This window comes from Rhinopithecus roxellana, chromosome 11, assembly GCF_007565055.1.
Source record: "Rhinopithecus roxellana isolate Shanxi Qingling chromosome 11, ASM756505v1, whole genome shotgun sequence".
NCBI classification, from domain to species: Eukaryota; Metazoa; Chordata; class Mammalia; order Primates; family Cercopithecidae; genus Rhinopithecus; species Rhinopithecus roxellana.
In genome coordinates, this window is record NC_044559.1 from 40,901,026 (window position 1) to 40,917,338 (window position 16,313).

General features: G+C 39.9%; 1 protein-coding gene across 2 annotated transcripts in view; it reads left to right on the plus strand.

The window, feature by feature from the left end:
* INPP5F (inositol polyphosphate-5-phosphatase F) overlaps positions 1 to 16,313 on the plus strand; it is a 104,404-nt gene that overhangs the window by 75,263 nt on the left and 12,828 nt on the right. For both annotated transcript variants that reach the window (XM_010375982.2, XM_030940795.1), the window contains 6 exons: positions 4,703 to 4,827; positions 4,962 to 5,039; positions 5,935 to 6,055; positions 7,816 to 7,944; positions 9,987 to 10,104; positions 11,665 to 11,863. In XM_010375982.2, coding sequence (XP_010374284.1) covers positions 4,703 to 4,827; positions 4,962 to 5,039; positions 5,935 to 6,055; positions 7,816 to 7,944; positions 9,987 to 10,104; positions 11,665 to 11,863 — 770 coding nt within the window. The remainder of the gene's footprint in view (positions 1 to 4,702; positions 4,828 to 4,961; positions 5,040 to 5,934; positions 6,056 to 7,815; positions 7,945 to 9,986; positions 10,105 to 11,664; positions 11,864 to 16,313) is intronic.

The following is a 16,313-nucleotide window of genomic DNA, read 5'->3' on the forward strand; positions in this document are numbered from 1 at the left end:
AATCAGTTGAAATGGATTATGAACCTAAATGTGAAAGGTTAAGCAATAAAGCTTTTAGAAGAAAAAACAGAACATCTTTTTGACCTGGTATCTTAAATAGGACTTTAAAAAGCACTAACTATTATCTTCCCATGTTTTCAATGTATTATTATGTATCACATATTTTATTAGTTATTTAATAAGAGGTAGTGCCCATCTAGGAAATAGTTTTTATTTTTAAAAAAACACTCTAATGAAAAAATTGACAAATAGACTTTAAATTTGTTTTTATTACAACTTTACTAAATTATAAATATTAAAATACTACTGTAAATATTATTCAGATTGTATTAAAATTATATATGACTTTAGAAAACACCAAGTGAAAAATAAATGATAAATTTGACTTTATTAAAATAAAAAACTTCTGTTTGTTAAGGCATAAGAGAGGCCGGGCGCAGTGGCTCTTGCCTGTTATCCCAGCACTTTGGGAGGCCGAGGCAGGTGGATCACGAGGTCAGGAGATCGAGTCATCCTGGCTAACACAGTGAAACCCCGTTTCTAACAAAAAATTAGCCGGGCGTGGTGGTGGGCGCCTGTAGTCCCAGCTACTCGGGAGGCTGAGGCAGGAGAATGGCTTGAACCCAGGAGGCAGAGCTTGTAATGAGCTGAGATCACGCCACTGCACTTCAGCCTGGGCGCCAGAGCAAGGCTCTGTCTCAAAAAAAAAAAAAAAAAAAAAAAAAAAAAAAAACGGGAATGGAAAGGCAGTTCACAAAGTGGTAGAAGATATTTAAGATTTTTCAGTATATGTATGACAAAGGTCTCACATCTAGAGTATATTTTAAAATGCCGGCCAGGTGCGGTGGCTCATGCCTGTAATCCCAGCACTTTGGGAGGCTGAGGTGGACAGATCATGAGGTCAGGAGTTTGAGACCACCCTGGCCAGCATGGTGAAACCCTGTCTCTACTAAAGTAAAAATAAAAATAAAATGAAATAAAATAAAATAAAATAATTAACCGGACATGGTGGCTTGTGCCTATAATCCCAGCTACTCGGGAGACTGAGGCAGGAGAATTGCTTGAACCTAGAAGGCAGATGTTGCAGTGAGCCGAGATTGCGCCACCGCACTCCAGCCTGGGCGACGAGTGAGACTCCGTCTCAAAAAAAAAAAAAAAGCCTATAAATTTATTCAAAAGGATGTACAACCCAAAAGAGAGCTGAACAAAAGAGGATATCCAGAAAGTCAACAGATGTATGCAAAAGGGCTCCGTTTTGTTAACTGTCAGGAAAATGCAAATTAAAGCCACTACTCAACACACCAGAATGGCTAACATAAAGTCAGGAAGCCTAGGCAACATGGAGAAATCCTTTCTCTACCAAAAATACAAAAATTAGCTGGGCACAGTGGGATGCACCTGTAGTCCCAGCTACTCAGGAGGCTGAAGTGGGAGAATCACTTGAGCCCAGGAGGTGGAGGTTGCAGTGAGCCAAAGTTATACTACTGTGCTCCAGCCTGGGTGACAGAGCAAGACTCTGTCTCCAAAAAAAAAAAAAAAAAAAAAAAAGAAGGTGGAGGGAATACCAAATTTTGACAAGGGCGTGGAGCAACTAGAACTGTAATAGAAAAAATTGTTAAATCTGTCTGAGAGAAACATATTCAGTCAAGGAGGCATGAACACGGACACTCATTGCAGTGTAGAAACAACCTAACTGTTCATCAGGAGGACAGTGGGTGGGAAAATCAAGCATGGTGCATCTAAAGTATTGAATATAAATGGTGGAAAAGAATGAGGTAAATCTACGTGTACTAACATGGGAAGATCGATCTTAAAATCACCTTGTGGAGTAAGAAGAGAAAACTTTAACAGCATATGGTATGTTAGCCATTTAAAAAATCCCACAAAACAAAATTAGGTCATTCACATACAGGCGGTTCTCTTCCATCTATTCTATCCACACACATATGACATGCATATTTGTACAGAAATGCATTTATGTGGGCTGAATGGGGACACACCCAACTGATAACAGAGGTTACCTCCAGGGAGGGCCATGGGATTGGGGTTGTGGTCAGGAAGGATTTGACCTTATTTTACATTTGAATTTCTTTCAATGTGAATAAATTCATGAATTAGCAATATGTATAATTATAAGTAGCTATAAAGAATAGAGGCTGTCTCTACAAAAAAATTAAAAATTAGCCAGGCCTGGTGGCATATGGCTGTAGTCCCAGCTACACAGAAGGCCAAAGTGGGAGGGTCACTTGAGCCCAGGAGGTGAAGGCTGCAGTGAGCCATGATTGTAACACTGCACTCCAGCCTGGGTGATGGAGTGAGACTGTCTCCAAAATAAATAAGTAAATAAGTAAAATTAAAAAATAAAAATACAATAACGAATAAACCACATTTTAAATGTAACATGCAATTATAAAACAACACAATATTAAGGTGTGTAAGCAGAGGAAATAACCGTTTCCCCCCCACATCCATGCTCCCTGTTGACTTTCACATCAATTTTCTAGGTGTGTGTATTGAACAGACACTTCCTGATTTCTAACAGTACCCCAACAGTGTTCATTTAGCCACCTTTTCCTGGGTAATTGCTTTCCAGGGCGATGGGCCCATGGTCGGTCTGACTCAGTCATGGTGGTCCCATTGCTCTCACCAGTGACTGGTTCAGGTGTGGACCTGTAAGTCCCCTGGGAGGCTTCTGGGAACAGGTTTCCTGCTCTAATAAGAGATACAGGAACCAGTAGTCCCCCTGTGGTTGCTGTGTCTGGGTTTCATGTGGAACTGCTACAGCTCTCTCAAGACTGTGAAGGAACCAGCCTCAGGATCAGCCAATATGCGGCGGAATAAAAAAGATGGGAAGAATGTCACAGTAAAGGGATGGAAAGAACCTGTGTCCTTAATGGTATTGGGAATCACTGTTAAGCCATGTTGGAACTGTCCTACTTCCAGATTTGTTCTGAGGTATGAGTCAGTTGACTCAAATTTGTCATACGCAGCAAAAAAACCACCTTGACACACGCATATACATAATTAAAAACTCGAATCGAAACAAAACTATGCCATATATACTATTGTGCCGCTGTTTTCATTTAAGATCTCATGGCTGCTGTTTAGCCATATCTCTTTTGGTGGACCTTTAGGATATACTAGTTATTTTGCTGTTAATATTATAAAAATTCTCCAGAAAATATATCTTTTTAAAAAAACTCCATGGACTAGGAACAGAAAGCATTTTATATATTTTGGGAACTTGTATGTTTTATAGAATGAATTTATGGAAATGAAATTGCTGGATCAGACAATATGTATATTTAAACTTGATGCTCACCACTCTTTTGCTTCTGAAAAGAGCACACCAGTTTTTTGTTTTGTTTTGTTTTGTTTTTTGTTTTAAAGCAGCAGTAGGAGCTAGTGCCCATTTCCTCACATATTGACCAGTGCAGTCTGTGTTTAGTATTCACATTTGCCTAGGTATAGGTGAGAATTCATTTTCTGTTTTAAATTGCATTTCTTTGAGTATTAAAGTTGTCATCTCTTCATTGAGTATAGGCTCAGAAATTGTAATTTCATGTTTATTAGCTATTTGTATATTTTCTCATGTGGATTTCCTCTGTATCCTTTACCCATTTTTTTCCTTATTGTATTTAGGAGTCTTTATGCATTATTGGTTTTTATGTTGCAGGTGTATTCTCCTAGGTAGCACTTTGCTTTCTTACCTTTGCTTATACTGTCATTTGGTACACAGGCTTAAAATTGTTTAATGTTATGCTTAGAAAGTCATGCCCCAACCTACATTTATAGAACATTATTCCAAGTTATCTTCTAGCTCTATTATAACTAGAAATACTATTTAGATTATTAATGCATCTAGAATTTATTTGTGTATAATTAATGAGGTAGGGAGCTAATGTAAGTTTCTCCTTACCCCACACATAGACATCTCAGTATCATTTACAGACTAGTTCATATTTGCCCCACAGTGGTATCGTGAGCATATCTTAGATTCTTCAGTGTTTACCTAGGTCTGCCTTTGGGCCGTCACTCCTGTTCTGTTGAATCACTTATCTATTTCTACATTAGTATGACAGTTTTAATTGCTACAGATTTAGAGTATGTTTTGCTCTCCAATGGGGCAAGTCCCTTTTTTATTATTAGTTTCCAAATTTTTTCCACGTATTTACTCTTCCAGATGAACTTTTGAGTTGTCAGGTTCATTAACAGATCCTGATGGAATTTTGATTGGGATGGTTCAGGGTATAGATTAATTGGTGGAGAGTTGAAATCCTTACAGTATTGAACCTTGATGCCTAGCACATGGTATATGTTTCTGTTTATTCAGGTTTTCTATCATATGCTTTATGTACTTCAGCAGCATTTTATCGTGTTCAGTACTTAGGCTTTCTCTATTTCTTTTTAAATCTAGATATCTGAAATATTCGCTATTACAAAGGACCTTGGTTTCATTATTTCATTCTAATTGGTTATTGCAAATGTATAGAAAAGCTATTACTGTCATTGATGTCAGTTCTCATGGACTTACATGTAGGTAACAAATGAAAAAAATTGGAAAAAAATTGATGTTTGAGTGAATTAATTTCTAAGCATGGCTATAAAGTATTTCTAACACATAATTCCAAATTGTTAAAAACCACATTATGATTCTAACATCTAATTAAACTTAGTTTTTTCTGTTTCTTTGCTCTTATAGGTTATTATTAACTTGGTAGACCAGGCAGGAAGAGAGAAGATTATTGGCGATGCTTATCTGAAGCAAGTGTTGCTTTTCAACAACTCACACCTCACTTACGTTTCCTTTGACTTTCATGAGCACTGGTAAGATGGCTTTCTGAGAATAGCGTTGATCAGTTGCAGTGTTTTCCAAACCGCATTAAATAGCATATCTTAAGTTTTAAAAAAAATTTATGATTAAATTAAAGATTTTTTCTTTCTTTTGGCATGGATTTTAGCCGAGGAATGAAGTTTGAGAATGTTCAGACCCTAACAGATGCCATTTATGACATTATTCTTGATATGAAGTGGTGTTGGTAGGTATTTTACAAGTTCTTTTTACAAACTCTGGGATCTGTGAAATCATAGTGCCACTGAGCATTAAACTGATAACAGTATGCAGAGATCTCATTTTTTTGTTGTTCGTTTTGCTTCCCAGTTCCTATTCTTTTCAAGAGAATGTTGTTGACCCTTAGGCAGGTGGTGTTAGCTTTGAACAGGGAGAAGGTGTGAAATGGTCAGGCCAAATGAAGTGAAACACTCTGACTGTTCTTTAAGGAGATGAATTTATTCCTTCTCATGCCCCATGGTCTACATTTTCTCTTTCTCCTCTTACTGTTCCTAACACAGGAAGGAAGGCTTAGAGGTAGTTGGTCTCAGTTTTCAGGCATTTCAAAATTATCAGAGACGGAAAATGGTTCTGAATACAGGAAGTTTAAATTGGCTTAAAGGACAGAACAGAACATTCGATTAGATGTTAAGACTACACGGGTGGCCAGAGAAATGAGATGAGCAAGCCATGCTGCATGACTCCTCACTGGGTGGTAAAATAACTTCGTCTGTTTTGGAGAGTTTAGATGCATTTCTACTTTAAAGGAACAACGGTGTTTTAAAGTGCCTTCTGGTTTTTTACATGTAGGAAAACATAACTTGGGATGATGTCAGCTCTGCCTAGTAGTTGTAGGACTTGGGGCAAGTCACTTTGCACCCCAATTTTTTTTCCCTTAAGATGAGGATAATATCTTCCTTGCCATGTTACTGTGTAAATTAACAATGATGTCTATAAATGACTCAATAATGCATAGCATATAAAGATATACCAAGCAAATTACAGCCAATGCTGCTGTTTTATTGTTATACTTTAAAGACTTGTGTCTTTTGAAAACCCTATTATTTTATATTGTAAAATAATTCTGTATTATTTTTAAAAAGGGTTGATGAAGCTGGGGTAATATGTAAGCAGGAAGGGATTTTTCGTGTTAATTGTATGGACTGCCTGGATCGCACCAACGTGGTCCAAGCTGCCATCGCGAGAGTGGTCATGGAACAGCAGGTAATTTGGAGTCTGTTGGATTGCATATACTCATTTTGAAATGCTTTTTTTCCATGAGTAAGTAAATAGCTAAATATTTTTCAAATGTCAAATATTCTATAGAACGCTTACAGCATCCAAACACCCTTGTTGCATTAAAACCTGGAAAGCGGCCGGGCACGGTGGCTCAAGCCTGTAATCCCAGCACTTTGGGAGGCCGAGACGGGCGGATCACGAGGTCAGGAGATTGAGACCATCCTGGCTAACACGGTGAAACCCCGTCTCTACTAAAAAATACAAAAAACTAGCTGGGCGAGGTGGCGGGCGCCTGTAGTCCCAGCTACTCGGGAGGCTGAGGCAGGAGAATGGCGTAAACCCGGGAGGCGGAGCTTGCAGTGAGCTGAGATCCGGCCACTGCACTCCAGCCTGGGCAACAGAGCGAGACTCCGTCTCAAAAAAAAAAAAAAAAAAAAAAAAAACCTGGAAAGCACAACCTGCACTAGAAATAAGTTAAATAAAGTGAGATTTTCTTAATCACTCGTTTCAAAAATGTGACAACCAACATTTTAAAGTCCGTTGGGTGGCACTGTGTGGTCATTTACCTTTTCCTTCTCACCTCCAAGCCCACCCTTCTGTGTTTGGGGCTGGGAGTCTTGATACTGCATTTCTTTTTCTTTTCTTTTTTGAGATGGAGTCTTGCTGTGTTGCCCAGGCTATTGGGGAGGGAGCTGCTGATGGGAGGAACACAGGTGAAGGAACCTGTGTCTTTTTCCTCCTCCTGTGTCATGGGCTTCCTTGAGTGCCTCGTATTGGCAGATCCAGCAGGCCAAGCAGAAATGTGGTGTGTAGGCTGGGCGCAGTGGCCCATGCCTATAATCCGAGCACTTTGGGAGGCTGAGGCAGGTGGATCACCTGAGATCAGGAGTTTGAGACCAGCCTGGCCAAAATGACAAAACCCCCTGTCTACTAAAACCCCTTCCCTACTAGCCGGGCATGGTGGCAGGCATCTGTAATCCCAGCTACTCGGGAGGCTGAGGCATGAAAATCACTTGAATCCAGGAGGCGGAGGTTGTAGTGAGCCCAGATCGTGCCGCTGCACTCCAGCTTGGGGGAGAGAGTAAGACTCTATCTTTAAAATAAAAATTAATAAAATAAAATACATAAAATAACCTTATGACTGTACTTTGAGGACATGAATCTGTTTATCTTACGTAGTGTTTAAGCCAGGTTTGAGTTCAAGCCCTGACTCTGCCACATACAAGGTTTTGACTCCGTACAAAGAACTTAACCTCTCCAAACCTCAGTCTCATCATTTGTAAAATGTAGGTGATAACAGTAGTGATTACATAGTGTTGTTAGGACTAGTGAATGTGAAAAAACAGTGTAAAAAAACTCTTAGAACCCTATCCTTGGCACAGAGTTAACACTTACCAGGCACTTAACTATTCTGCCACTATTAGTATTGTTTCTGTGTGCTTTTTTGATATTCAGTTTCACTTCATAGGCAAATTTAAAACAAAGACAAAATATAATAGTATGATTCTGCACATTAAAAATTGTACCAAAACAGTATAAATATTTCATTATATGTATTCACCTTGTAGCAATGTATAAAGCCATCCTTCAAGCCCCACTTCATTAACAACGAGTCTGGAAAGACTGTTTCTTGTATCTAAGGGTCCTGAATTGTATGTGAATATGTTTCCTTTTTTTGCAGTACACATTTTTTGCTATGGTTTTCTGGCCCATATACAGTTAATCCACCAATGTGTTCATTTTAGCTGAAAAAATTAGGTGTGATGCCCCCGGAACAGCCATTACCTGTGAAATGTAATCGCATCTACCAGATAATGTGGGCCAATAATGGTGACTCCATTAGCAGACAGTATGCTGGGACAGCTGCTCTGAAGGTAAATACTTGCAGCAAGCATCTGTGGGTCATTATTTAGGACACAGATTAGACTGTGGTTTAAAACCAGAGAAAGGTATGTGGGCTCCAGGTTGGGGGTGTGTGTAGTTGACTCTTTTCTGAAATGTTTGGCTAAGGCAGGGCCAGGTAATGTGACTCAAGCAGGCCACGCATTACATCAGAGGGAGAGGGGGGTGTGTGGACCTGAGGAGGAGTGTGTGCTCTCTCTGGAGGGGCCTGTGTTGCCAGACCCTCCAGTTTTTCAAGGGATTCTGGAAATCCAGAATTTTATATGAAATGGTTGGTTTTCAAAACTGACAGAACAGAGCATGTCTGCTGGCAGGTTTTGGCCACCAGTGTCATACTTCATCTTTGAGTTTGAATCCCAACCCTGCCTCTTAACTAGCTGTGACCTTGGGCAAGTCACTTAATCACTCTGATTTGTCACACAGGAATTATACTAGACGTATTTCAAAAAACTTCTATGGGATCATATGAGTCAGTGCATGTAAGGGCTTAGAATATTCTCTGACACATGTAAATGCAGAAGAAACATTTTAGTTACTGTTAAAAGTAAAGTCTTTTGAAGATCCTATAGAGCTAGTCCTCATAGAATATTAAGTTAAATATAAAATACATTCTCTAGTAAATAAATTCCTCCATCTGAGGGCGTTGTCCTCTGTGGCAGTAGGAAGTATTAGAATTTGTTTAAATTAGGTTTATGTTAATCATTCTTCAAGGTTCTAGTTCATCTCAAGGTACTTCTTATACAGATTGTACCATCAAGGACTTAACAGGCATCAGTCCTTTTTTTGCATTGAGTGATAAATATCAAAAGCTTTTTATTAATTACAGAAGGTAAACTTTAGAAGTCTTGGTATAGGCCAGGTACAGTGGCTCACCCCTGTAATCCCAGCACTTTAGGAGGCCGAGGCAGGTGGATCACCTGAGGTCAGGAGTTCAAGACCAGCCTGGCCAACAAGGTGAAACCCCATCTCTACAAAAATATAAAAATTAGCTGGGCATGGTGGCGTGAGCCTGTAATCCCAGCAACTCAGATGGCTGAGGAGTGAGAATCACTTGAACCCGGGAGGCCTAGGTTGCAGTGAGCCGAGGTTGTACCATTGCACTCCAGCCTGGGTGACAGAGCAAGACTCTGTCTTAAAAAAAAAAAAAAAAAAAAGGCCTGGTATAAGTTAGTGCTTACAGCGAAATACTTCTCTTTTTTTCCCCTTGATTTTAAACTTCTTCGAGATGAGTATTCATACCTTTTTTCTGTAATAGAGACTTGTTGCTCTACTAATATTCCCTGTGACTGGCCTAATTGGCAGCATGTTCTTCCTAAATTGTCAGTTTTAGGACTGAGATTTCTGAGATTGCCTTGGAGAGAAATAGAGGGGTTGGGATGGGGAAAAATAAACTACACCTGCCTTGCTTTAAGTTTAAGTCACCACTTCTCTAGGGACTTGCTCTGACATCTTTGTTGTGAAAAGTGCAAGGGAAACAAAACAGTTTAAGTTGTCACTGGGTTCTGCAGGTGCTGGTGATGTGCAGCAAGGTATGGAAACCCCTGCTTTTCCTCCCTGTGTAGAGCTCCTCACCTACACACCCAGGCTAAAAGCCCATTGTGATAAACTCCAGCGAGCTATCCACATTTTCCCACATCAGAAACTTGGTTTTTGAATATTACACCAGCTTGAGATGTAAATAGTTTTTATTGTTTTGGTGTTTGTCATATAATTTGTTTTGACCTGTAAATTCTAGAAATTCTACAAATTGCTAAGAATGGCTTTACCCTAAAGCACCATCTAACTGTGAAGACTTGATGCCACAAATAGCATGTGTAATTATTTGACGAGCTTAGATCAGGGTAGAATACTAGTAGATATTTTAATTTAACTATACTATTTGAAAATTATAAAAGTCAGACCTTGGAAATTACAAAAGCCTGTAGAATTCCATACTTGAACTGAAAGCTCACAATTTATTTTGGGGGCATTCTTGTGTTTAAATAAGGTGTCAAAATGAGTTTTTGTTTGACAGGGTGACTTTACAAGGACAGGAGAAAGGAAGTTAGCAGGAGTTATGAAAGATGGAGTGAACTCAGCAAACAGATATTACCTCAACCGATTTAAGGATGCTTATAGGCAAGCTGTTATAGGTAAGAAGCAGAAAAGCTTTTCTTTCCTCAAAATTTATGTCTTCTGTGACTAATACTTTACAGAAACCAGCTTCATTAACATAATTCATGTTTTGTAATATACTTGTGTTTCTGTATTGAGCATCTTACCCAATACATCAAATTCAAATTTTTACAAGATTAGAATTTGACAAATATTTTTGGCTGGAGCAACAAAAGAAACCATCTATTTTCCATGCATATTCATCAGTTTGTTACCCAGGTAATAGAAAGCAGGGTTTGAAGCTCCTGGAGTGTGGAATAAGGTGCCCTAAAATCTCAACAATTTAAAACTTCTTATTCCGTTTGTTTTCTCATTACTCAAGACTGAGCAATGTAACCAGATTATTTTTCCTGTATACTATTTGTTGTATGTTCTTGCTGTGGACAGATATACCAGCCTTTTCCATAAGCATGGTTTAACAGAATATTAGGGTACCAGATTTAGAGATTACCCTAACCAACTCATTTTTTTGGAAGAGGAAATGGAAGGATAGATTGCCCAGTAGAATTTTTGCATTGACATTTTTAAAATTTAATTTTCATGAAGATGTTACTGTATAGGATTAAAGTAAATGCAGTGTGTTCTGGATTAGAACCAAATGTAACATAGCTGACCTGTGGTCCCTGAGGGTCTTTTTGAAATCTTATTTCTTCACCTGATTATTTAGTGCACACATCAGTCTCGTAGGGCCTAGACACAGGCCACTTAGGAATTTGAGAAGTCTGATATAAAGAAGTTTGATTCATTTGCCAGACATGGAGGGTGCATGCATGCTGTGACTACAGAATTGGATTTTAGCAGTTGATATTCAAGGAAGAAAGAAGGTATCTTGCTTCCATTGGTTGACCTAGCTACTCAGTTATGTCATTGAGGACCCCAGTTCTGTCTCCTCTCAGTTCAGCCATCCATAGCATCAGCTGCATCTAGATCCTGAAGCTGGCTGAGAGATCTTCAAGGTTGAGAGATAGAAGCCAGTAGCAATCTGTGTTTGTCTCTTTCCTGTGTAGGGCCGGTGGTTGGCAGATCTTTTTTCGCCGAAGCCTCCTTGAGTGTCGTTGTCCCATGAAACAATGAGATAGGGAGGATAGGGAATGGGATTATAATGATTTATTAAGGCTGCGCCGCATGCCCCGCCAAGAGGAAGTTAGCTTGTCTGTTCAGCTCTTTGCTCATTTTACAACTGGCTTTTCTTTTTATTATTGATTTGTAGGGGTTCTTTATTCTAGATACAAGTCCCTTACCAGATAGATGAATTGTAAATATTTTCTCCTGTTCTAGGGGTCATCTTTTCACTTTTGTAATGGTGCCCTTTGAAACACAGTTTTTAATTTTTATGACGTCCAATTTGTCTATTTTTTTCTTTTGTTGCTTATGATTTTAGTATCATATCTTAAAAATCATGCCTAATCCAAGGTCACAAATATTTATGCTCATGTTTTCTTCCAAGAGCTTTACAGTTTTAGGTCTTATACTCTTTTGTTTTTTAAAAATATATTAGTAAACTAAAATGATGATAGATATTAACAATTCCACCCTAGATTTGATGCAAGGCATTCCAGTGACAGAAGATCTTTATTCCATATTTACCAAGGAGAAAGAACATGAAGCTTTGCATAAGGAAAATCAGAGAAGCCACCAGGAACTAATTAGCCAGCTCTTACAAAGTTACATGAAGTTACTACTGCCTGATGATGAGAAGTTCCATGGGGGCTGGGCCCTCATTGACTGTGACCCCAGGTAAGTTGGAGTGGTGTCCAGGTGACCAGCTTGCTTAACAGATGTTGGGAAGTTGTCATGATTAACACTGGCAATTGCCCCTAAAGCTGTGGGCATGGATGCATGGTGTTTGGTTATTTCCTCTATGGGCTGGTAGTAAGGCAAGCTGACTGAGGCACTTGCCTTGGATGCAAAATTAAGGGGGTTCTAAAAACTTGGTAATGAAGAAAAATATTTTGGTGCAGTATTTGATTAAAAAAAATTTAAACTGCCGAACTATAGCCTGCAGCTGGCTGTGGGTTTCCCCCTCCCTTGCCCTAGAATCTAGGTTTATTGTATTAATGCACATAAGTGAGTGCAACAAGAGGTGCAGTGAGGCTGAGTATTTTTATTGGTTATAAAGTGGTCCTGGCCTTACATAAAATAAATAGGCCAACTAATATTCTTTTTTTTTTTTTAAATAACAAAAACCATCCAGTTTCAAGTGGTTCTTAAAAATATCAATGAATAGCAGGATCTAAATTTATCCACTAGATTGAATGCTTGCCTTTAGGCTGAAATCTAAAACGATAATCTTTAATATTATAAATCAGAAACATTTTAGGAAATTGTAACCCAAGCTTTAAGAATAAAGCGCTGTAGTTCGATTTTATCTCATACATTTTGCGTGTTTTTAGTAAGAGGGGCATAAAATGTGCTTGAAAGTACAATTAAATGAAAGATAGTATTTATATATTAAAAGGAATAAAAAACGACATTGACTTGTGGATTCATAGGGAAACATCCCATGACATTAAACTCATGGATTTTTTTCACTTTGATAGTAAATACTGTTATGTATGGATGTAATTTGTGGACTTTAAAAATAAGAGCTGAAGTTTTCCTCACACACAACCTAGCAGAAGGTTTTTGTGTTTCTTTAAGTCATTTGGTAAAGCTATTTTGATTCACCTCCTTCACTTGTTTTTTTTAGTGGCAGCAATCCAAGTTAATGTAGCACCAAAAAAAAAAAAAAAAAAAAAAAAAAAAAAAGAGTACTTTTAATTCCCATTCAAAAATCACTGCTGGCAGCACACCTGCATTTTTCTTGAGTTTTAACTGCACTTAGATTTTTAAGAGGGTATCAATATCATCATGATTGTCAATATCATCTTTCTTCAATCAAATATTTTTGTGTCTACTTTGGGATAATCAAAATTGGGAAAAACCAAAAGGTTTCTTGCTAGTGCTGGCTACCATTTTGTAGGGTACATTGCACTTGTTTGATTTCCAATTCTGTAATTTTTATGGAAAATTGGTCCCATGGGGTGAAGAGTATTAAAAAATGTAAAGTGTATATAGCTTTGCTATTTAAAGTTTGCAACAAAGTTTGGGTAAGGATGCTTTAAGAGTCATTAGAAGCCTCTTGCAAAGATTCATAAAAACATACTTACTTCTGACAATTGTATTAATCAAAATAATGAATAATGGTATGGTGGCTTGCACCTATAACCCCAGCACTTCGGGAGGCCGAGGCAAGAGGATCGTTTGAGTCCAGGAGTTTGAGAGCTCATCTTTACAAAAAAATTTTAAAATTAGCCTGGTATTGTGGTGCATGCCTATAGTCCCAGCTACTTAGGAGGCTGAGGAGGGAGGAACTCTTGAGCTCAGGCGTTTGAGGCTGCAGTGAGCCATGACTGCAGCACTGAACTCCAGCCTGGGTGACAGAGTGAGACCCTGTCGCAAAAAAAAAAACAAAACAAAACAAACAAAAAAAAACAAACAAAACCGTGTGGTGAAACAAGAATAGTCCTCTAGGATTAGGTCTTTAAATCACTGGCTGGGCACTGTAGCTTATACCTGTAATCCCAGGGCTTTGGGAGGCTGAGGTTGGAGGGTCGCTTTAGGCCAGCAGTTCAAGACCAGCCTGGACAATGTAGTGAGACCCTGTCTCTTAAAAAAGTCACTGTTGGGTGATTAGAGTCTCAAATCTTTTAAGTTCTCAGCTACCAAATATCTGCCTCAGAAATACCATTGTGCTTCAGTTTTCTTTTATTCACTAACGTGATGAAATGTTTCTCTTTTTTTTCCTGATTTTTGACTCCCACCTCTTTCCAGTGCCCAGTAAATGCATTTCCTATTTTTCTTTAATCCGGCACTATAGAATTTGACTTTCCGGTAACAGGGAACCAGTGAGTATCTTCTGTTCTTCTTTAATTAAAGTTCCTAGGGCCGAGCGTGGTGGCTCATGCCTGTAATCCCAGCACTTTGGGAGGCTGAGGTGGGCAGATCGTGAGGTCAGGAGTTTGAGACCAGGCCAGCATGCTGAAACCCTGTCTCTACTAAAAATAAAAAAAATTAGCTGGGCATTGTGGTGCGTGCCTGTAGTCTCAGCTGCTTGGGAGGCTGAGGCAGGTGAATTGCTTGAACCCGGCAAGCAGAGGTTGCGGTGAGCCAAGATCACGCCATTGTACTCCAGCCTGGGTGACAGAGTGAGACTCCGTCTCAAAAAAAAAAAAAAAAAAAAAAACCCTAAATAAATAAATAAAAATAAAGCTTCCAATGAAGAATAACTTACCATCAGTCACACGTAACTTAGCATCAGTCACACGTGTTAGTGAAGGCCAGTGCATTCTTCCTGTTGCTCATTGCTGCATTTGGGCTGTACAGCTGAGTTCTTCCCCGAAAAGCAGCTGCCCACTCTTCCTTCATGACAAGTGAGGCCGAAACACGCGCATTCAGTGTGTTATCAGGTTTTCAGCACATGGGGCTCCCCCTCAAGATGACCCAAATAATCTCACATGGCATGATGGATAATGAAACCTTTAAGTTACTTTGTTCAGTCCTTATCACTGCTTTGTGTGTAGATGCTAACCTGGTCCAGGGCTTGCAGCTGCCCCACTGCGGGTCTCAGGCTGAGCTTTCTGCTGAGTTTGCCTTTTAGTTGTATTTTTGTTTCTTCTACTTTTTTTTTTTTTTTTTTTTTGACAGAGTCTTGCTCTATCGCCCAGGTTGAGGTGCAGTGGCACGATCTCGGATCACTGCAAATTCCGCCTCCTGGGTTAATGCCATTTTTCTGCCTCAGCCTCCCAAGTAGCTGGGACTACAGGCACCCGCCACCATACCCGGCTAATTTTTTGTATTTTTAGTAGAGATGGGGTTTCACCGTGTTAGCCAGGATGGTCTCGATCTTCTGACCTTGTGTTCTGCCTGCCTCGGCCTCCCAAAGTGCTGGGATTACAGGTGTGAGCCACCGCGCCCGGCCCTCTACTTCTTTGTTCTTTTATTTTAGGATAGCTTCCACTGGGAGCCTCTGAGTCTCCCAATTACTTTCCAATTTGTTGTCGGATTCCCTCACTCTCTTGCTCAGATGTTGCTACACAGTGTTTTCTCCTCTGATTCTTTCTTAGATGATCAGTTGCCAAGAATGATTGTGAGAGTATTCTTCACCTATGTTAAGTGCCAGAGCCTCCACTGCCATCCTCATCTTCTTCCTTGTGGTCATTGGTGTCCAAAATAGACCCGTCAGAGTCATTGGCCCAGTGATTCCCTTTGATCGTCATCCTTTGGGACACTGAAAGATTCTGAAGATTTTCCCATCAGTGCAGGAATTGTTAGCTGAGGTTCTATCTTTCCTGATGTGTTGCTGCTTGTGAAAATGTTGTCTTCTCTACTGTGTAAACCAGTGTCTGATGCAGAGTGGTTCTGTTTCTTGGCTCTCAGTCCAGAGAAGCTGACTTGGGTTTAAGGCAGAGATGGGCAGGGGAGCTCCATCACTAACCAGGACAGCAGGAGTGTCTGAGGGAATGATGTGTTGATTGTCAAGAGGAGGAGGTAGAACATGGGACACAAGGATCACAGACTTGTGGAATTTGTGTGTGGTCTGCTCTTTGGAGACAGGCATGGTTGCTAAATTTTGAGACTCTCCACTCTGTTCCGGAAAGATCTCCTCTAAAGCTCACCATGCCACACTGGTTGCATCTCATAATGGTTGAGGTGTTGGCTGCTTGCTAGATTTTCCTTGCTGTTGGTGGTCCCCGTGGTTAATGTTTTGCTCGACACTTGTTCCTTTGAAGATTGGGGACGGGAAGAGGTGGACGTAGGAGCCAGCGAAGCCAATGTTTTGGAGCCAGTGGCTTCTCAGGTCGTTTTCCTTGGCTTGTGTAGCAGGATGAGGGCTGCCTACCAGGGGTCTTGGTATTTTTTTTAATGGAAGGCACTTAATCTCCCTGTGGCTGGCTCCACTGTGAGCCCCTTTTGGAGAGCCAGGTGGTTTAGGGATTTAGGCTGGGGCTTAGGAGCTGGAGGAGGTGGAGCAGGAGCTGGGTCTCAGAATGGTTTTCAAGCGGTCTCTTTCTCTTCTAGAGGTGGTGCTTTTTCAGATAGAGAACGGTTACCTTCTTCCTACATTTTCCTCTCCTGTGGATTATGGATTACCCTCGGGGGAGACAGCGGGTATCACGTGCTGTTTGAGTTTTCAAAGTAACTACTG